This window comes from Lampetra fluviatilis, chromosome 61 (assembly GCF_964198595.1).
Source record: "Lampetra fluviatilis chromosome 61, kcLamFluv1.1, whole genome shotgun sequence".
Classification (NCBI taxonomy): Eukaryota; Metazoa; Chordata; class Hyperoartia; order Petromyzontiformes; family Petromyzontidae; genus Lampetra; species Lampetra fluviatilis.
The window spans coordinates 2,660,388-2,684,105 of NC_136335.1; the positions used below are offsets into that span (position 1 = coordinate 2,660,388).

General features: G+C 51.8%; 1 protein-coding gene across 2 annotated transcripts in view; it reads left to right on the top strand.

The window, feature by feature from the left end:
• Positions 1 to 23,718, top strand: part of TTLL11 (tubulin tyrosine ligase like 11) — a 263,922-nt gene that overhangs the window by 35,643 nt on the left and 204,561 nt on the right. For both annotated transcript variants that reach the window (XR_013640460.1, XM_078881427.1), the window contains exon 8: positions 3,519 to 3,637. Coding sequence is in view for 1 of the 2 variants with exons in the window: in XM_078881427.1 (XP_078737553.1) it covers positions 3,519 to 3,637 (119 nt within the window). In the remaining variant the exon portion in view is untranslated. The remainder of the gene's footprint in view (positions 1 to 3,518; positions 3,638 to 23,718) is intronic.

Consider the following 23,718-nt stretch of genomic DNA (forward strand, 5'->3'; position numbering starts at 1 on the left):
TAGACTCAACACTGCCCATAGACTCAACACTGCCCCATAGACTAACACTGCCCATAGACTCAACACTGCCCATAGACTCAACACTGCCCATAGACTCAACACTGCCCATAGACTCAACACTGCCCATAGACTCAACACTGCCCATAGACTCAACACTGCCCATAGACTCAACACTGCCCATAGACTCAACACTGCCCATAGACTCAACACTGCCCATAGACTAACACTGCCCATAGACTCAACACTGCCCATAGACTCAACACTGCCCATAGACTCAACACTGCCCATAGACTCAACACTGCCCATAGACTCAACACTGCCCATAGACTCAACACTGCCCATAGACTCAACACTGCCCATAGACTCAACACTGCCCATAGACTCAACACTGCCCATAGACTCAACACTGCCCATAGACTCAACACTGCCCATAGACTCAACACTGCCCATAGACTCAACACTGCCCATAGACTCAACACTGCCCATAGACTCAACACTGCCCATAGACTCAACACTGCCCATAGACTCAACACTGCCCATAGACTCAACACTGCCCATAGACTCAACACTGCCCATAGACTCAACACTGCCCATAGACTCAACACTACCCATAGACTCAACACTACCCATAGACTCAACACTACCCATAGACTCAACACTACCCATAGACTCAACACCACCCATAGACTCAACACTACCCATAGACTCAACACTACCCATAGACTCAACACTGCCCATAGACTCAACACTGCCCATAGACTCAACACTGCCCATAGACTCAACACTACCCATAGACTCAACACTACCCATAGACTCAACACTACCCATAGACTCAACACTACCCATAGACTCAACACTCGCCCATAGACTCAACACTGCCCATAGACTCAACACTACCCATAGACTCAACACTACCCATAGACTCAACACTACCCATAGACTCAACACTACCCATAGACTCAACACTACCCATAGACTCAACACTGCCCATAGACTCAACACTGCCCATAGACTCAACACTGCCCATAGACTCAACACTGCCCATAGACTCAACACTGCCCATAGACTCAACACTGCCCATAGACTCAACACTGCCCATAGACTCAACACTGCCCATAGACTCAACACTGCCCATAGACTCAACACTGCCCATAGACTCAACACTGCCCATAGACTCAACACTGCCCATAGACTCAACACTGCCCATAGACTCAACACTGCCCATAGACTCAACACTACCCATAGACTCAACACTACCCATAGACTCAACACTACCCATAGACTCAACACTACCCATAGACTCAACACCACCCATAGACTCAACACCACCCATAGACTCAACACTGCCCATAGACTCAACACTGCCCATAGACTCAACACTACCCATAGACTCAACACCACCCATAGACTCAACACTACCCATAGACTCAACACTACCCATAGACTCAACACTGCCCATAGACTCAACACTGCCCATAGACTCAACACTGCCCATAGACTCAACACTACCCATAGACTCAACACTACCCATAGACTCAACACTACCCATAGACTCAACACTACCCATAGACTCAACACTACCCATAGACTCAACACTACCCATAGACTCAACACTACCCATAGACTCAACACTACCCATAGACTCAACACTGCCCATAGACTCAACACTACCCATAGACTCAACACTACCCATAGACTCAACACTACCCATAGACTCAACACTGCCCATAGACTCAACACTGCCCATAGACTCAACACTGCCCATAGACTCAACACTACCCATAGACTCAACACTACCCATAGACTCAACACTGCCCATAGACTCAACACTACCCATAGACTCAACACTACCCATAGACTCAACACTACCCATAGACTCAACACTGCCCATAGACTCAACACTGCCCATAGACTCAACACTGCCCATAGACTCAACACTGCCCAACACACATACCACATATGCACGTGACCTGCCCTTCTCTTTCTAGATTTGAAGCTTTCGTGACTGCAATTATTCATATTCTTAGTTTTTTTTCGGTAAAGTCACGTAGGTAAAAAAATGAAATTCAAATTAATAAAAGTGCTACTTATGTGACCTCTGCCACCGCTGTGTTAACCCTGGCTGCTCTCTCCCCACTCTCTCTCCCCGCTCTCTCCCCACTCTCTCCCCACTCTCTCTCCCCACTCTCTCTCCCCACTCTCTGCCCCGCTCTCTCCCCGCTCTCTCCCCACTCTCTCTCCCCACTCTCTCCCCACTCTCTCTCCCCACTCTCTCTCCCCACTCTCTCTCCCCGCTCTCTCCCCGCTCTCTCCCCACTCCTCTCCCCACTCTCTCTCCCCGCTCTCTCCCCGCTCTCTCCCCGCTCTCTCCCCACTCTCTGCCCCGCTCTCTCCCCGCTCTCTCCCCATCTCTCTCCCCACTCTCTCTCCCCGCTCTCTCCCCGCTCTCTGCCCCGCTCTCTCCCCACTCTCTCCCCACTCTCTGCCCCGCTCTCTCCCCGCTCTCTCCCCACTCTCTCCCCCGCTCTCTGCCCCGCTCTCTCCCCGCTCTCTCCCCACTCTCTCCCCGCTCTCTCTCCCCGCTCTCTCCCCGCTCTCTCCCCACTCTCTCCCCACTCTCTCCCCACTCTCTCTCTCCCCACTCTCTCCCCGCTCTCTCCCCACTCTCTCTCTCCCCACTCTCTCCCCACTCTCTCTCCCCACTCTCTCCCCACTCTCTCCCCGCTCTCTCCCCGCTCTCTCTCCCCCACTCTCTCCCCACTCTCTCTCTCCCCACTCTCTCCCCACTCTCTCTCCCCACTCTCTCCCCACTCTCTCCCCACTCTCTCTCTCCCCACTCTCTCCCCACTCTCTCTCCCCACTCTCTCCCCACTCTCTCCCCGCTCTCTCCCCACTCTCTGCCCCGCTGTCTCCCCGCTCTCTCCCCACTCTCTCTCTCCCCACTCTCTCTCCCCACTCTCTCCCCACTCTCTCTCCACTCTCTCTCCCCACTCTCTCCCCGCTCTCTCCCCACTCTCTGCCCCGCTGTCTCCCCGCTCTCTCCCCACTCTCTCTCCCCACTCTCTCTCTCCCCACTCTCTCTCCCCACTCTCTCCCCACTCTCTCCCCACTCTCTCTCCCCGCTCTCTCCCCGCTCTCTCCCCGCTCTCTCCCCGCTCTCTCCCCACTCTCTCCCCACTCTCTCTCCCCACTCTCTCCCCGCTCTCTCCCCACTCTCTGCCCCGCTGTCTCCCCGCTGTCTCCCCGCTCTCCTCCCCACTCTCTCCCCACTCTCTCTCCCCGCTCTCTCCCCACTCTCTCCCCGCTCTCTGCCCCGCTCTCTCCCCACTCTCTCCCCGCTCTCTCCCCGCTCTCACCCCGCTCTCTCCCCGCTCTCTCCCCGCTCTCTCCCCGCTCTCACCCCGCTCTCTCCCCACTCTCTCCCCGCTCTCCCTTCTCTCTCCCCACTCTCTCCCCGCTCTCTCTCCCCGCTCTCCCCTCTCTCTCCCCACTCTCCCCGCTCTCTCTCCCTTCCCCAGGTCTCGCCGGGAGTGTTTGACAGCGTCTCCAGCCCCGTCGACGAGGAGGTGAAGGTGGCCGTCGTCCGAGATGCACTCCGCGTCATCGCCATGCGCATCCGCAGGTCGGCCAACACCGCGTAAGTGCACCCGCCGCGTGCATCCGGTTTGACGGCGAATAGCAGGAGCAGTGTAGAAGCTCCTTCTTGGTTCTTTCGGTAACGTCACGTAGAATGGAAATAATAAAATGATAAAAATAAAAGATAATCAAATAATTCTCACGACGTTTCGGCCACAACGCAAGCAGCCGTCTTCAGGTGGAGAACAGGTCTGTCGAGTAGTCGCTTCTGCGTCCGTCTGGAACGCTCTTTTCCTTCCAATGTTAGGAGGTGACTGGGGGAGTTGTTCACTTTTAAATCATCTAATACTCGATTGATAAACTCATTTGTTTAGAACTGCTTTTGTTGTGTGTACAGTCATACCTCGGTATACGACCGCTTTGGAATAGGTCGAATTTGGTACACGTCGTGTTTTGACGAGAGAAAAAATGTCTTGAGATACGACGTCTTGCTTGAGATACGACGCCTTGCTTGGGATACGACGTCTCGCTTGGGATACGACGCCTCGCTTGGATACGACGCCTTGCTTGGGATACGACGCCTTGCTTGGGATACGACGCCTCGCTTGGGATACGACGCCTCGCTTGGGATACGACGCCTCGCTTGGGATACGACGCCTTGCTTGGGATACGACGCCTTGCTTGGATACGACGCCTCGCTTGGGATACGACGTCTCGCTTGGGATACGACGCCTTGCTTGGGATACGACGCCTTGCTTGGGATACGACGCCTTGCTTTGGATACGACGCCTTGCTTGGGATACGACGTCTTGCTTGGGATACGACGCCTCGCTTGGGATACGACGTCTCGCTTGGGATACGACGCCTTGCTTGGGATACGACGCCTTGCTTGGGATACGACGCCTTGCTTGGGATACGACGTCTTGCTTGGGATACGACGTCTTGCTTGGGATACGACGTCTTGCTTGGGATACGACGTCTTGCTTGGGATACGACGCCTTGCTTGGATACGACGCCTTGCTTGGGATACGACGCCTTGCTTGGGATACGACGTCTTGCTTGGGATACGACGCCTTGCTTGGGATACGAGGCCTTGCTTGGGATACGACGCCTTGCTTGGGATACGACGTCTTGCTTGGGATACGAGGCCTTGCTTGGGATACGACGTCTTGCTTGGGATACGACGTCTTGCTTGGGATACGACGTCTCGCTTGGGATACGACGTCTTGCTTGGGATATCAACTCCTCTCAGCAAGGTAAAGTTAGACGTTAAATTTGATCTTCATTTCAATTTATTTGAATTTATTTTTGCATTTATTTTAATTTATGTGTGCATTTTAGTAATAAGCAGTGTCTAAGTTATTTTATGCAACCCCATCAATGTATAATATGCCATATAAAATATAATTTCTTATACTCTGGAATGGATTATTTCTCTTTATTTCTCATGGGAAAAATTCGTTTGGCGTCCGTCATTTTCGGTATAAGTCCTACCCCTTCTGGAACGAATTCGCGACGTGTACCGAGGCACCACTGTATGTTGTAGTCCTTCCCCCGCCATCTCCGATGAGCACGGCTGGCTACGTACGGTGCGAAAGAAGTTCAATGTCCGTGCGTACCTACTCCCAAAGTCACTGTCATCCCTCGAGGCAGATCCTCCCTCCCGCTTGCGACCTTCACAAGTGGAAATCAAAAAAAATTGAGCCCAGCGTGCGAGTGTGCGGTAACGCCCAGGCCGGGTTGTTCACCCTCGGAGGCATTGATACGGCCCCATCGCACGTCACCGTCATCAGCTGCGATCGATCGATCGACCGCTGGACGAAGGCCCTGCCGTCACCCGCCCATTAGCCCGTGACGCGTGGCGCGGTCCGTCTAGCCTCTGCACGCCAACTGGTCTCATCGCTGCCTTTGTGAGTTTCGTGGTCTGGATGAGGCATGCGGTGGTGTAGCGGTTAGCGCTACGCTGCGCTACGTACCTGGCTGCCCGAGTTCGATTCCCGCTCACGGCCAACACCCAGTCACGATTATCTGAACCGGTCCTGGGCCTTTCCTAGGTCGGCTCGGCCTCAAATGAGTACCTGGTGCGGTGTGTAAACATCGTACACTGGGGAGACAAAGGCAGCCGGGCGTGTTGCTGGCCACCCACCCCCTCGTGTGCCGTGCCGGCCTTCAAAGGTGCTGCTCGCTAACAGCACTTGCCCCTACAGTCTGTGAAGGCTACACGGGGGATCTTTGTCTTTGTTGCATGTCATGAGAAAGGTCCCTAAATACAGAGCGCTTTACGAATTAAAACTAAATAAATTCGCAGAGTGTCACGGACTGGAATTACATTCCCAGAAATGTTAGAACATGTTAATACATTATTTAATGTAATTTTCACACGGAGACTCTGTTTAGTCGATATTAAAAAACCTTGCAGCCTGGAGGTTATTATATTATATATATTTTTTTTGCCTTACAGAAAATTTACCAGATTCTAATTTCCGGGCGGGCGATTACTATAAATACTCGAATTAAATAAACATTACGGTACTAATAACACAGCGGGCGGTAAAACCCGTCTGAATTGCCCCCCCAAAAAAAAAAGTACTTCTCGTAAATTTGTCTATTAATATTTTTTATTATTTTTTTAAATAATTTTTTTTGCCAGGGTGGTGGCGGCGGGGGGCAGCGTACCAACTCTTTGGCGACTTGTCGCAACCGCGGCAAAAGCGTCGACGCGACCGCTTTGCCACGGGCACCCAGCCCCCCGCCTCGGTTAGCGTGATTTTACTTTACCGTGGGGAGAGCGGGGGGGGGGGGTGGGGGCGTGCAGGGCGGGGGGAGAGCGGTGGGGGGGGGGGGCGTGCGGGGCGGGGTGGGGGCCCTCTCCGCTTTGTCTTTCCATTTCATTTTTTCGTTCTTTATTTCATTTCCCCCCATAATTTTTTCATTCTTTATTTCATTTTTCCTTCAGTTTTCTTTCTTTTTTTCGTTACTTCATTTTTCCTTAATTTTTTCTTTCCTTTAAATTTGTTCGTTCTTTTTTTTTTCTTTCATTTCCTCTTTCATTTTTATTTTTTCGTTCTTTCTTTTTCTCTCTCTTTTTTTCTTTCATTTTTTTCTTTCATTTTTTTTTCTCGCCGGACGTCGAATCGGAATCTGAGACCGTAATCTTAACTTGTCCACTTCGAAATCCGATGAGCCGCAAAGCTCTTTTATTTCTTTTTTTCCCCCCCACTGATGTCCCAGTAAGGGGGGGGGGGGGGAGGCCGACGAGGGGGGTCAGAAAGTTCCAACAACAAACGACGATTTACAAACAAAGATCAAAATTTCGATTCGAAGCTTTCGTGACTGCAGGGATTCATCTTCTTGGTTCTTTCGGTAAAGTCACGTAGAAGGGAAATAATAAAATAATAAAAATAATAAAATATTACAGGTTTATTATTTTATTATTAACAATAATTAAATATATTTTTAAATGCTTTATTTTTCATTCCTTTATTATTTCCCTTCTACGTGACTTCACCGAAATAACCGAGAATATAAAAACAAAGAACAATCGGAGTGCTAAGTCCCAGGGAAAGGGAAGCAAATCACTAAAATCGATTTTGAGTAACAGTGCATATTATCATCCTTATCAGAGTTGCTTCTTTTTGTTTGCTTTTTTGACTACTTGTGTTGTGGTCATTGCAAACATGATGCCTTGAATAAAGGTGTCAGTTTTGTACCAGTTAAAAGGGTAAAAACCTACTATCATGCATGAAGTATGTGAAGAATGTCAAGTTTAAATTGCACCAGTACAGTGATCCCTCGTTCATCGCGGTTAATGGGGACCGGAACCCCGTCGCGATAGGTGAAAATCCGCGAAGTAGGATTGGCCCCCTAGGAATTTCCGTATATGTGTGTGTGGGTACCAGAATGTTTAAAATATGTATATTTATACTTTATATTTATATTTTACTTAAATCTATTTAATTATAAAACCTTAATATTATACATTCACTCTCTCTCTCTCATACGATACGTATTATGGTGTTCTACACGCACCAATGACAGTAGCATCTTGAGACTTGACTCCAGTAATGACGACGACGACGATGACAATGACAATGACGACGATGACAGACCTGTGCAGTTCGATGAACGTGATGATGAATGATGATGATGATGGTGTTACTGCACAGGTATAATGAGGCCTTTAAATCAGTTCAAAAAATCCGCGATGCACTGAGGCCGCGAAACTTGAACCGCGAAGTGGCGAGGGATTACTGTACACCAATTAAAAAGCTTGGGCAAGGCAGCAAAATGACAGCAGAAGCGGACCTCACTAAGGCAACGACACACAGGGGTATTCCACCAATGCAATTGGAACATCAAAATTGAATCCATAATGAAGGTTTTTTTGTTTTCGTTGCCTTAGATCGCGTGAGTATATAAATGTGTCGTTAAACCCGCCACCACCCGACACAGCCAATTAGTGAGGTTTCATCTTATTGGTTCTTTCGGTAAAGTCACGTAGAATGGAAATAATAAAATACTAAAAATAAGACGTAAAAAAATACAATTCTCACGACGTTTCGGCCACAACGCAAGCAGCCGTCATCAGGTGAAGACCAGGTCTGTCGAGAAGACAGCGTCTGAATGAAACACCCCAGGCTTGGAGCGTCTATTTAAGCTAGGTTGGAGGAGAAGAGCGCCTTGACAAAATAATTTGCATATCAACAGGAATTTAGCATAGTAATGGGAAATGCAGGTATGTGATTAGTACTATTTGTGAAATGCGTAGGAGGTGTCGGCCGCTTGTCACGGTGTACTTGCTCAGCGACCGATGAGCAAGAAACAAAACACGACAAATAAAAACCACGTGGACTGGAGTGTGTGGGGAGGTCTTGGGCCAGCAGCGGATAAGGGCAGAGCTGATAGTGATGATGATGATGGTGATGATGATGGTGATGATGGCGATGATGGTGGTGGTCTCTGACATTTCGAACGATGGGTCAAAAAAAAATAATTGGGGTCGACACCACGACACACTGTCCGGGAATTGAACTCGCAGCCCTCTGGATTACAAGTCGTTGGCTCCGATTCACAGCGGCGCGCCCCCTTGTACGTCTTGCTTGTGTTTAAATGTAACAAAACACACACCACACACATATATCCCGGTGTGGCGGTAATTGCATTATTATATCTTCCAACTCAAAGGCGGTTTAAAATAGCCGCGGCAAGCCACGCATAAAACATCATCACTCGCAAAACGTATGGTGTGCGGAGCGCAGACATCGTTCTGTGGAGGGCGGGGAGGTGAAGAGGGAGTGGAGGGAGGAAGGGAGAGGAGGGAGTGGAGGGAGTGGAGAGAGGGGAGAGAGGGGGAGTGGAGGGAGGGAGTGGGGGGAGGGAGGGAATGGAGGGAGGGAGAGAGTGGAGGGAGTGGAGGGAGTGGGTGGGGGTAGGGAGTGGAGGGAGGGAGTGGGGGGAGGGAGGGAGTGGAGGGAGGGAGGGAGGGAGTGGGGGGAGGGAGTGGGTGGGGGGAGGGAGGGAGTGGAAGGAGTGGAGGGAGAGGAGGGAGTGGAGGGAGGGAGTGGAGGGAGTGGGTGGGGGGAGGGAGTGGAGGGAGGGAGTGGAGGGAGGGTAGGGAGGGAGTGGAGGGAGGGAGTGGAGGGAGTGGGTGGGGGGAGGGAGTGGAGGGAGGGAGTGGAGGGATGGAGTGGAGGGAGTGGAGGGAGTGGGTGGGGGGAGGGAGTGGAGGGAGGGAGTGGAGGGAGGGAGTGGAGGGAGTGGAGGGAGTGGGTGGGGGGAGGGAGTGGAGGGAGGGAGTGGAGGGAGGGTAGGGAGGGAGTGGAGGGAGGGAGTGGAGGGAGTGGGTGGGGGGAGGGAGTGGAGGGAGGGAGTGGAGGGAGGGAGTGGAGGGAGTGGGTGGGGGGAGGGAGTGGAGGGAGGGAGGGAGTGGAGGGATGGAGTGGAGGGAGGGAGTGGAGGGAGTGGAGGGAGGGGAGGGAGAGAGTGGAAGGAAGGGAGTGGAGGGATGAAGTGGAGTGGAGGGAGAGGGAGTGGAGGGAAGGGTTATATGAGTGTGTTGAGCAGCGAACATTTCCAGGCAGCAGGTTTATCTAAGCCGTTCTTTCTTTCTGACAAAGGATTTTCATTTTTTCTGCCGAATAGCGCAAAGTGGGGGGCCTCAGCGGAATGTGGGGGGCGGGGTGGGAGGGGGGAGGTCGTGATAGAGCCAACATCTCAATCGCAGTCCACTTCCCCCGTGAAGTTTTGTGTCCCAACACATTCCTGCTGCGGAGGGAGCTGGTAGGAACGTTGGGCTGCTCGGTCAATGGCCTGCAGGGTCAACGGCGGCGTGGTGTATTCCGCAAATATGGCCGACTGTGAGGGCGGGCACAAGCCGGCGTGAGTAGGTTAAACGTTGAGTTTTGTAAGGGCACCACGGGGTGACCAGCCCCTCCCCTCCCCACCCAGCCCCACCCCTCCCACCCCCCACCCAGCCCTTCCCCACCCAGCCCCTCCCCACCCAGCCCCTCCCTCCCCACCCAGCCCCTTCCTGCACGACGGACGGACACAATAATCCCCTGTGGGCTGGTGTAACCAGGAGGTTCCTACCAGTATTATGCTGCCCGTATTCCGGGGATTATAAGCCGCACAGAGAAACATCGACTTGCACAAACATGCATCGACTTACATGGAGACCCACTGAGGTATTGTAATACAGAGAGACCAGGCAAAGATCCCCCGTATAGCCTGCACAGACTGTTGGGGCAAGTGCTGTTTGCGAGCACCTGTGAAGGCCAGCACGGCACACGAGGGGGTGGGTGGCCAGCACCACGCCTGATGTTTACTACACACCGCACCAGGTACTCATTTGAGGTTGAGTCGACCTAAGGGAGGCCCAGGGCCGGTTCAGGTAATCGTCACTGGTGGTGGATGAGAGTCGGAATCGAACTCGGGTCGTAGCGCTTACCGCTGCACTGCTCACCCACTCGCCCACCCACCCACTCGCTCACCCACTCGCTCACCCACTCGCCCACCCACTCCCCCACCCACTCACCCACCCACTCGCTCACCTACTCGCTCACCCACTCGCTCACCCACTCGCCCACCCACTCGCTCACCCACTCGCCCACCCACTCGCCCACTCACCCACCCACTCGCCCACCACTCACTCACCCACTCGCCCACCCACTCACCCACTCGCCCACCCACCCACTCACCCACTCGCCCACCCACTCGCCCACCCACATCACCCACCCACTCGCCCACCCACTCGCCCACCCACTCGCCCACCCACCCACTCACTCACCCACTCGCCCACCCACTCGCTCACCCACTTGCCCACTCACCCACCCACTCGCCCACCACTCACCCACCCACCCACTCGCCCACCCACTCGCCCACCCACTCACCCACCCACCCACCCACTCACCCACCCACTCACCCACCCACTCAATCGCTCATCCACTCACTCACCCACTCGCTCACCCACTTGCCCACTCGCCCACTCACTCACTCGCTCACCCACTCGCCCACCCACACCACCCACGCACTTGGATTAAACTCGACGGCGACAATGTTTCGGGTATTACGGCCGATATTAAATTCCAAATATTTAGTTATTTGCTCCTAAGCTTTAATTAAATGCCACGTGTACAAATTGTTCAAACCTCAGCAAGGATGACATTTGGAAGCGCGAACTTGATAATGATGAAAAAAAAAGTCTGGCTTCCCCAGGTTTGCACGTCCACATACCGGTGGCGATGCTGCGCTGTGTACAATTGAAGGGCTCTGCAAATTAAACGGTCAATTCTACCGCGGCGGAAGGGGGGGGCACATTGTTTAGAGAATAAAAAGGGGGGGTTGGGGGGGGTCGTGAATAAATAACGTGTGTGTGGGGCCGTGCAATGGCTCTGACCTACTTTGCCCAATGACAGCCAGAGGCAGTAACAGAGCAATGATATTACATTCCGAGGGGAGCAAGGAGAGGGAAAATGAGAAATAAAATCAAATTAATTATATCTTTTACCCCCCCACCACCCTCCCTCGTGTTCCACCGGGTAAGTCGACGCCACGGTGGCTAGGAGATGTTAACTACCTCGCCTGGTGTACAGGAGGTCGCGGGTTCGATCCCGACCCTGACGCCTGCTGCTGTATATTTGGAGGTTGCGTGTCTCTCTCTCTCTCATCATCATCACGGTGGCTAGGAGATGTTAACTACCTCGCCTGATATACAGGAGGTCGTGGGTTTTGTACCTGACCCTGACGTCTGCTGCTGTATATTTGGAATTTGCGTGTCTCTCTTTCTCATCATCATCACGGTGGCTAGGAGATGTTGACTACCTCGCCTGGTGTACAGGAGACTGTGGGTTCTATCCCGACCCTGATGCCTGCTGCTGTATATTTGGAATTTGCGTGTCTCTCTCTCATCATCATCACGGTGGCTAGGAGATGTTGACTACCTCGCCTGGTGTATGAATTCATTCAAACGCTGTCTTCCCGAATTCATTCAGACGCTGTCTTCCCGACAGACCTGTTCTTCACCTGAGGACGGCTGCTTGCGTTGTGGCCGAAACGTCGTGAGAATTATTGTATCATGTTTTATTTTTATTATTTTATTATTTCCCTTCTACGTGACTTTACCGAAAGAACCAAGAAGAGATGGTACGTTTCTCGTGAGAAAGACTACGTGTTTACAGAGTACGTATACAGAGAGCACGTGTATATATCGACTGGCTCTAGAACATCCGCTTGTGTAACCGAGCGTAAAGGGTGTTGCTTGCGCGCGGGGGGGGGAATTGAGTTCGGTAAAAATAGAAAAATAAAGAACGGCACGCTCATTAGTTCCACTGCTGCACGATGTGTGCGGCAAATAAGAATTTATCTCCGGCCCTCCCTGCTGTGCCTTTTGCATAAGATGTGCACGCCGCTTGCAACGCGCGCGATCGCGTTGCAAGCGGCGTTCTTTCAACTGGCCGTGACTCACAATTTGAAGGTCGCGGGTTCAACTCCGGGTCGCGAGTGTCATCCGCCGGGGATAGGCAGCCGTGGTGGCGTCATCATCTTCATCATCCGTCGTCATATTCAGCAGCGGTATGATCAGCAGCAGCGGTAACATCGTTAGCTGGATCGTCATCATCGGCATCGGTAGCATTAACAAATCCGATCATCATCATGATCATCGTCATCAGCAGCAGTGGCAGCATCGTTATTGTTGCTATCATCATCAGCAAGGTCATGATCATCATCGTCGTCGTCGTCATCACTGCGATGTGGTTACAATAATGAGCGCCACTCCGTGTGGCTATGCGGTCACGTGGGGTGTTCTCCTGCATGAATCTGACCCCACCAGAGGGATTTGGAAGTTCCATTGTGGTCAGCACAGCACCTCATTGAAATGCAAATCAATTTATAACATTTTTGACACGCGTTTTTCTGGATTTTGTTGTTGTTATTCTGTCTCTTGCCGTTCAAATAAACCTACCATTAAAATTATAGACTGATAATTTCTTTGTCAGTGAGCAAACGTACAAAATCAGCAGGGGATCAAATACTTTTTTCCTTCATTGTAATGTAGTATAGTACGCCTTTTGGCGTCCTCTGGTGGAGCACCAATTGGGTCGAGGCTCAAAAGAAAGCTGTCTCTGGTGTGGACCAGTCAGTTTCTAGGACAATGCATTATATATTATCAGTGTGTTTTTGTTTGCATTTTGACTGCAGGTATTGTGGTTAATGCTGGCATGAATCCTCGTTAAAAGGTGTCAGTTTTGTTGCCAGAAAGAAGGGGAAAAACCCCTATTACTAGTGTATAATGTATAGTAATACTGTAGATGCCGTACAACGCATTTGGAATCGGTGGGAGTAAAAAAAAAATAGAATATTAATAACGACGATGATGATCATGACCTTGCTGATGATGATAGCAACAATAACGATGCTGCCACTGCTGCTGATGACGATGATCATGATGATGATCGGATTTGTTAATGCTACCGATGCCGATGATGACGATCCAGCTAACGATGTTACCGCTGCTGCTGATCATACCGCTGCTGAATATGACGACGGATGATGAAGATGATGACGCCACCACGGCTGCCTATCCCCGGCGGATGACACTCGCGACCCGGAGTTGAACCCGCGACCTTCAAATTGTGAGTCACGGCCAGTGAAAGAACGCCGCTTGCAACGCGATCGCGCGCGTTGCAAGCGGCGTGCACATCTTATGCAAAAGGCACAGCAGGGAGGGCCGGAGATAAATTCTTATTTGCCGCACACATCGTGCAGCAGTGGCACTAATGAGCGTGCCGTTCTTTATTTTTCTATTTTTACCGAACTCAATTCCCCCCCCGCGCGCAAGCAACACCCTTTACGCTCGGTTACACAAGCGGATGTTCTAGAGCCAGTCGATATATACACGTGCTCTCTGTATACGTACTCTGTAAACACGTAGTCTTTCTCACGAGAAACGTACCATCTCTTCTTGGTTCTTTCGGTAAAGTCACGTAGAAGGGAAATAATAAAATAATAAAAATAAAACATGATACAATAATTCTCACGACGTTTCGGCCACAACGCAAGCAGCCGTCCTCAGGTGGAGAACAGGTCTGTCGGGAAGACAGAGTCTGAATGACACACCCCAGACTCTATCTTCTCGACAGACCTGTTCTCCACCTGAGGACGGCTGCTTGCGTTGTGGCCTAAACGTCGTGAGAATGATTTTATTATGTTTTATTTTTATTATTTTATTATGTTTTATGTTTAATATTTGATTGTTTTATTTTTAATATTTGATTGTTTTATTTTTATTATTTTATTGTTTCATTTTTATTATTTTATTGTTTTATTTTTATTATTTTATTATTTCCATTTTACGTGACTTTACCGAAAGAACCAAGAAGATGAATCCCTGCAGTCACGAAAGAAACTTTCAATCGAAAACAAAAAATAGACTTTACGAACAGATCTCCGGAAACCCAAACTGGTTACGTAAGTTGAGGTCGTCCCTGTAACTCTCTCGCGCGGGGGGCGGTTGACGTGGCCGAACCAACGATCGGAGGAGAGCCGTAAAATCTTTTTGCCCGCTTGCAAACGGCGAGGCCCTCTGTGTTTGGGGAGATTGAACCGCAGAGGTCGCAACCGGGTACCCGATACCCGTACCCTACCCGATACCCGGCTACCCGTATCCGGCCGGGTACGGGTAGCCGTTTGTGACCCTGGTGCGGCCGGGTACGGGTAGGCCGTGAGTCACTGGTGAGTCACCGTTTGCCACTCATTTCCCAACGTCTTGTCTCTTCTCACAATTCAAGCTCCTAGAATCAACCCACCCGCGCCTGCAACATGGCTTCATCCCAGAGGTCGCAACCGGGTACCCTATACCCGTACCCTACCCGTTACCCGGCGGGGTACGGGTAGCCGGGTATCGGGTAGGGTACGGGTATCGGGTACCCGTTTGCGACCCTGGTGCGGCCGGGTACGGGTACAGGTACAGGTAAGGAATCAAAACCCGTTTGCGACCTCTGCCCCATGGGGGGACGCGACCCACATAGGGAATGAATTTGCTCCCTAGGTGTTCAGAGCTCAAGGTGCTTGAACGAATTCACGTTTCACCGAACGAGTACAAATCCTGATGTGAAGTTTTCGTGACTGCAGGAATCCATACTCGGTGGTTCTTTTGGTAAAGTCACGTGGGTAAGAAAATAAAATAAATCACGACGTTTCGGGCGCGACACAAGCGTCCGTCATCAGGTGGTGGTCTGCTGCCGAGGCAGACTGTTTTAGAAGGTCTTGTGCCCGAAACGTCGTGATCGATTTTATTTTATTTGATACCCGTGTGTGTCGTGTTTGTGATTGGGTTCGTTTGCAACCCCTCCCAACCAGCTCGCACACACACACGCTGGATCACACACACACACTGGCACACACATACACACACTGGCACACACACACACACGCTAGCACACACACACACACTGGATCACACACACACACGCTGGCTCACACACGCATACGCTGGCTCACGCACACGCACACACGCTGGCTCACACACACACACACACACGCTGGCTCACACACACACACGCTGGCTCACACACACACACGAACACACACACACTGGCTCACACACACACACGCTGGCTCACACACATGAACACACACGAACACACACGCACACACACGCACACACACGCACACACACACACTGGCTCACACACACACACGCTGGCTCACACACATGAACACACACGAACACACACGCACACACACGCACACACGCACACACACACACTGGCTCACACACACACACGCTGGCTCACACACATGAACACACACGAACACACGCACACACACGCACACACACACACGCACACACACTGGCTCACACACACACACGCTGGCTCACACACATGAACACACACGAACACACACGCACACACACGCACACACACGCACACACACACACTGGCTCACACACACACACGCTGGCTCACACACACACACACTGGATCACGCACACACACACACTGGATCACACACGAACACACACACACACGCACACACACACACGCTGGCTCACACACACACACGCTGGCTCACACACACACTGGATCACGCACACGCACACACACACACTGGATCACACACGAACACACACGCACACACACACACTGGCTCACACACACACACGCTGGCACACACACACACACTGGCACACACACACACACACTGGCACACACTGGCACACACACACACACACGCTAGCACACAGACACACACGCGGGCACACACACACACACTGGATCACACACACGCGGGCACACACACATACACACTGGCACACACACGGGCCCACACACGCACACACGCACACACACGCTGGCTCACACACACACACACGCTGGATCACACACGAACACACACGCACACACACACTGGCATCACGCACACACGCTGGCTCACACACACGAACACACACACACACTGGCTCACACACACACACTAGTACACACACACACACTGGATCACACACACGCACACACACACACGAACACACACACACACTGGCATCACGCACACACGTTGGCTCACACACACGAACACACAAACACACACTGGCTCACACACACACTAGTACACACACACACACTGGATCACACACACGCACACACACACACGAACACACGCACACACACACACACTGGCTCACGCACACACACGCTGACTCAAACACACGAACACACACACACACACTGGCTCACACACACACAAACACACACAAACACACACACACGAACACACACACACGAACACACACACAAACACACACACGCGCACACGAACACAAACACACGCGCACACACACGCACACACACACACACACTGGCATCACGCACACACGCTGGCTCATACACACGAACACACACACACACACACACTGGCTCACACACACACACTAGTACACACACACACTGGATCACACGCACACACACACACGAACACACACGCACGCACACACACACACTGGCTCACGCACACACACGCTGGCTCACACACACGAACACACACACACACACTGGCTCACACACACACAAACACACACAAACACACACACACGAACACACACACACGAACACACACACAAACACACACACGCGCACACGAACACAAACACACGCGCACACACACGCACACACACACACACACTGGCATCACGCACACACGCTGGCTCATACACACGAACACACACACACACACACACTGGCTCACACACACACACTAGTACACACACACACTGGATCACACGCACACACACACACGAACACACACGCACGCACACACACACACTGGCTCACGCACACACACGCTGGCTCACACACACGAACACACACACACACACTGGCTCACACACACACAAACACACACACACGAACACACACACACGAACACACACACGAACACACACAAACACACACACGCGCACACGAACACAAACACACGCGCACACACACGCACACACACACACACACACTGGCATCACGCACACACGCTGGCTCACACACACGAACACACACACACACACTGGCTCACACACACACACTAGTACACACACACACTGGATCACACGCACACACACACACACACGAACACACACGCACACACACACTGGCTCACGCACACACACGCTGGCTCACACACACGAACACACACACACACACTGGCTCACACACACACAAACACACACACACGAACACACGAACACACACACAAACACACACAAACACACACACGCGCACACGAACACAAACACACGCGCACACACACGCACACACACACACACACACTGGCATCACGCACACACGCTGGCTCACACACACGAACACACACACACACACTGGCTCACACACACACACTAGTACACACACACACTGGATCACACGCACACACACACACGAACACACACGCACACACACACACTGGCTCACGCACACACACGCTGGCTCACACACACGAACACACACACACACACTGGCTCACACACACACAAACACACACACACGAACACACACACACGAACACACACACAAACACACACAAACACACACACGCGCACACGAACACAAACACACGCGCACACACACGCACACACACACGCATCTCCGTAGGGTGTTGGCTTGAGGTTGAATTATCATCGCAGGCCGTAATGAGTCCTCGGCTGAAAGCCGATTGCTGCAATGTGTCACGGCCTCATGACCTCGCACCTAAATAATGCATGTGCACTGCACTGCTCCACTGCGCTGTGTGTGTGTGCGTGCGTGTGTGTGTGTGTGCGTGCGTGTGTGTGTGTGAGCCAGTGTGTGTGTGAGTGCGTGTGTGTGTATGTGTGTGTGTGTGCACGTGTGTGTGTGTGTGCATGCACTGCACTGCTCCACTGCGCTGTGTGTGTGTGTGCGTGTGTGTGCATGCACTGCACTGCTCCACTGCGCTGTGTGTGTGTGTGCGTGTGTGTGTGCGTGCGTGTGTGTGTGTGAGCCAGTGTGTGTGTGAGTGCGTGTGTGTGTATGTGTGTGTGCACGTGTGTGTGTGCATGCACTGCACTGCTCCACTGCGCTGTGTGTGCGTGTGTGTGTGTGTATGTGTGCATGTGTGTGTGCATGTGTGTGTGTGCATGCACTGCACTGCTCCACTGCGCTGTGTGTGTGTGCGTGTGTGTGTGTGCGTGTGTGTGTGTGTGTGAGCCAGTGTGTGTGTGAGTGCGTGTGTGTGTGAGTGCGTGTGTGTGTGCACGTGTGTGTGTGTGCATGCACTGCACTGCTCCACTGCGCTGTGTGTGTGTGTGCGTGTGTGTGTGTGCGTGCGTGTGTGTGTGTGAGCCAGTGTGTGTGTGAGTGCGTGTGTGTGTATGTGTGTGTGCACGTGTGTGTGTGTGCATGCACTGCACTGCTCCACTGCGCTGTGTGTGTGTGCGTGTGTGTGCGTGTGTGTGTGCGTGCGTGTGTGTGTGTGAGCCAGTGTGTGTGTGAGTGCGTGTGTGTGTATGTGTGTGTGTGCATGTGTGTGTGTGCATGCACTGCACTGCTCCACTGCGCTGTGTGTGTGTGTGAGCCAGTGTGTGTGTGAGTGCGTGTGTGTGTATGTGTGTGTGTGTGCACGTGTGTGTGTGTGCATGCACTGCACTGCTCCACTGCGCTGTGTGTGCGTGCGTGTGTGTGCGTGTGTGCGTGTGCATGTGTGTGTGTGTGCATGTGTGTGTGTGTGCATGTGTGTGTGTGCATGCACTGCACTGCTCCACTGCGCTGTGTGTGTGTGTGCGTGTGTGTGTGCGTGCGTGTGTGTGTGTGAGCCAGTGTGTGTGTGAGTGCGTGTGTGTGTATGTGTGTGTGCACGTGTGTGTGTGCATGCACTGCACTGCTCCACTGCGCTGTGTGTGCATGTGCGTGTGTGTGCGTGCGTGTGTGTGCGTGTGTGCGTGTGCATGTGTGTGTGTGTGCATGTGTGTGTGTGTGTGTGTGCATGTGTGTGTGTGTGTGCATGCACTGCACTGCTCCACTGCGCTGTGTGTGTGTGTGTGAGCCAGTGTGTGTGTGAGTGCGTGTGTGTGTATGTGTGTGTGCACGTGTGTGTGTGTGCATGCACTGCACTGCTCCACTGCGCTGTGTGTGCATGTGCGTGTGTGTGTGCGTGCGTGTGTGTGCGTGTGCATGTGTGTGTGTGTGCATGTGTGTGTGTGTGCATGTGTGTGTGTGTGTGCATGCACTGCACTGCTCCACTGCGCTGTGTGTGTGTGTGTGCGTGCGTGTGTGTCTGTGAGCCAGTGTGTGTGTGAGTGCGTGTGTGTGTGTGTGCACGTGTGTGTGTGTGCATGCACTGCACTGCTCCACTGCGCTGTGTGTGCATGTGCGTGTGTGTGTGCGTGTGTGTGCGTGTGTGTGTGTGTGCATGTGTGTGTGTGTGTGCATGCTACGCTGCGCTATGAACCCGGCCACCCGAGTTCGATTCCCGCTCACGGCCAACACCAGTGACGATTATCTCAACCGATCCTGGGCCTCCCCTAGGTCGACTCAGCCTCAAATGAGTACCTGGTGCGGTGCGTAAACATCGCCACTTGGGGAGACAAAGGCGGCCGGGCGTGGTGCTGGCCACCCACCCCCTCGTGTGCCGTGCCGGCCTTCACTGGTGCTTGCTAACAGCACTTGCCCCAACAGTCTGTTCAGGCTATAGAGGGGATCTTTTTCTTTGTGTGTGGGGAGTGGTGGCGCTGCTGTTAGCGCGCTTCGCCACGTCCCGCTCACGGCCACCAACAGCACCGGTGACGATTATCTGAACCGGTCCTGGGCCTCCCCTAGGTCGACTCGGCCTCAAATGTGTACCTGTCGCGGTGCCTAAAAGACCGCCACTGGGGAGACAAAGGCGGCCTTCATAGGTGCTACTCGCTAGCAGCACTTGCCCCAACAGTCTGTTAAGGCTACACGGGGGATCGTTGTCTTTGCATGTGTGTCTTTGGGGGGGGGTGTGCATGTGTGTGTGTGTGTTGCAAGTATGTAGACGTGCGTTTGTGAGCGGTGAGTTCATGCACACACGTCGTGTGCACGTGGTGAGTTCTGTTCCCGGTCATCGGGCAAAACTCTTCGGTTTGCGGCTCTCCACTAGGTCCGCTCAGCCTTGAACGAGTTCCTGGCAAGGTGTGCAGATCTCAGCTGACTGCACTGCGTGACGGACGGACGTTTTGGTTGAGCCATGTTTGTTTGTTGTAGTACAGAGTTGGCTTGGTAACTTTAATCTAAATTGTCTTGTGGTTTCGATTGAAAGCTTTCGTGACTGCAGGGATTCATGGTCTTGGTTCTTTCGGTAAAGTCACGTAGAAGGGAAATAATAAAGTAATAGAAATAAAACATTATAAAATATTTAATGATTTTTTTTATTAGTATTAATAAAAAATAAATATTTTATTATATTATATGTTTTTTTTATTTTATTATTTCCCTTCTACGTGACTTTACTGAAAGAACCAATAAAAATACTGAGTGTTCTTACTCGGAATACTTACTATTATTAATATACATTATTAATAATAATTCGTAATAATAACAAGTCATTTTTTAATTTCGATTTAAAGCTTTTGTGACTGCAGGGATTCATATTCTTGGTTCTTTCGGTAAAGTCGCGTAGAAGGGAAGTAATAAAATAATATTTATATAAAATAATCATAAAATATTGTTTTTATTATTATTTCCCTTCTACGTGACTTTACCGAAAGAACCAAGAAGATGTCTCATGGTTCTTATTGTTTGACCTGCATCCCACTGGGATTTTTGCACGCAGCTTTGGCGTGGTGGATCCAAGTCCCGGGCGATACTGAAACGAACGCGTTTAGAGAGCGTTTAAACAGGAACCCCCCTCCCCAAAAAAAAACAACCATCTTCACCCGATGTGTACGTCACGGCCTGCTTGCTAAACGTGGCGTTAAATGTTGGAATCATCGTCCCGGGGAAGCTGGGAGTGTAATAAATAAATCCGTAACCCTTTAAGCTCTCAACTCTCACGTGGGGTGGAGTTTAAATTTGATATTCGATTCAAGTTCACCCTTTACATATCAGCGGAAAATGCAGCCTCATTGATTTTGTGATGGATAGGGATGGGTAAGCGCTGTGTGTGCACGTGTGTGTGTGTGCGCGTGCACGTGTGTGTGTGTGCACGTGTGTGTGTGCACGTGTGTGTGTGTGCGCGTGTGTGCACGTGCGTGTGTGTGCACGTGCGTGTGTGTGCACGTGTGTGTGTGTCTGTACGTGTGTGTGTGTGCGCCTGTGTGTGCACGTGTGTGTGTGTGTGCACGTGTGTGTGTGCGTGTGTGTGCACGTGTGTGTGTGCGCCTGTGTGTGCACGTGTGTGTGTGCGTGTGTACGTGTACTTGTGTTGGCGTGTGTGCACGTGCGTGTGTGTGCACGTGCGTGTGTGTGCACGTGCGTGTGTGTGTACGTGTGTGTGTGTGCGCCTGTGTGTGCACGTGTGTGTGTGTGCACGTGTGTGTGTGCGTGTGTGTGCACGTGTGTGTGTGTGTGCGCCTGTGTGTGCACGTGTGTGTGCGTGTGTACGTGTACTTGTGTTGGCGTGTGTGCACGTGCGTGTGTGTGCACGTGCGTGTGTGTGTCTGTACGTGTGTGTGTGTGCGCCTGTCTGTGCACGTGTGTGTGTGTGCACGTGTGTGTGTGTGCACGTGTGTGTGTGTGCACGTGTGTGTGCGTGTGTGCGTGTGCACGTGTGTGTGCACGTGTGTGCGTGTGTACGTGTACTTGTGTTGGCGTGTGTGCACGTGTGCGCGCGTATGCTTGTGTGGGCATGTGTGTGTGTGCACGTGTGTGTGTGTGTACGTATACTTGTGTGTGTGTATGCGTGCACGCGTGTCTGTACGTGTGTTGCGCTGCGAACCCGGCGACCCGAGTTCGATTCTCGCTCACGGCCAACACCACCGGTGACGATTATCTGAACCCGTTCTGGGCCTCCCCTAGGTCGACTCAGCCTCAAATGAGTACCTGGTGCGGTGTGTAAACATCGCCACTGGGGAGACAAAGGCGGTCGGGCGTGGTGTTGGCCACCCACCCCCTCGTGTGCCGTGCCGGCCTTCACAGGTGCTCGCTAACAGCACTTGCCCCTACAGTCTGTTACAGGCTACACGGGGGATACTCTTTGGAAAATAAATAAAATAAATGAAAACAACTAAATTAATTTAGTAATACATTAATTTAATAAAAAAAACACAACTAAGTGCATTTAAATTAATTTAGTTTTCATTTATTTTATTGTATTAATTGTTTTGCCTACGTATTCTTTGTTTTTTTTCGGTAATGTCAAGTAGGTGAAACAATAAAATAAAATAAATGAAAACTAAACAAATGTAGTTGTTTTATTATTTAATTCATTTATTACTAAATTGATGTAGTTGTTTTCATTTATTTTATTTTTATTAATTGTTCCACCTACGTGACTTTACCGAAAAAATCAAAGAGTGTGAATCCTTGCCAGCACGACAACTTCACATCTAGAATACACGGGGGATCTTTGTCTTTGTGTGCGTGCTGGTGGTGGTAGTGGTGCTGGTGGTGCTGGTGGTGCTGGTGGTGGTGGTAGTGGTGGTGGTGGTGGTGCTGGTGGTGGTGGTGGTGGTCGTGGTGGTGGTGGTGCTGGTGCTGTTGGTTGTGGTGCTGGTGCTGGTGGTGCTGGTGCTGGCGGTGGTGCTGGTAGTGGTGGTAGTGGTGGTAGTGGTGGTAGTGGTGGTGGTGGTGGTGCTGGTGGTGGTGGTGGTCGTGGTGGTGGTCGTGGTGGTTGTGCTGGTGGTGGTGGTTGTGGTGGTGGTGGTGGTGGTGCTGGTGCTGGCGGTGGTGCTGGTAGTGGTGGTGGTGCTGGTAGTGGTGGTGGTGGTGGTCGTGGTGGTGGTAGTGGTGGTAGTGGTGGTAGTGGTTGTGCTGGTGGTGGTGGTTGTGGTGGTGGTGGTGCTGGTGCTGGCGGTGGTGCTGGTAGTGGTGGTGGTGCTGGTAGTGGTGGTGGTGGTGGTCGTGGTGGTGGTAGTGGTGGTAGTGGTGGTAGTGGTGGTGGTGGTGGTGGTGCTGGTGGTGGTGGTGGTCGTGGTGGTGGTCGTGGTGGTTGTGCTGGTGGTTGTGGTGCTGGTGGTGG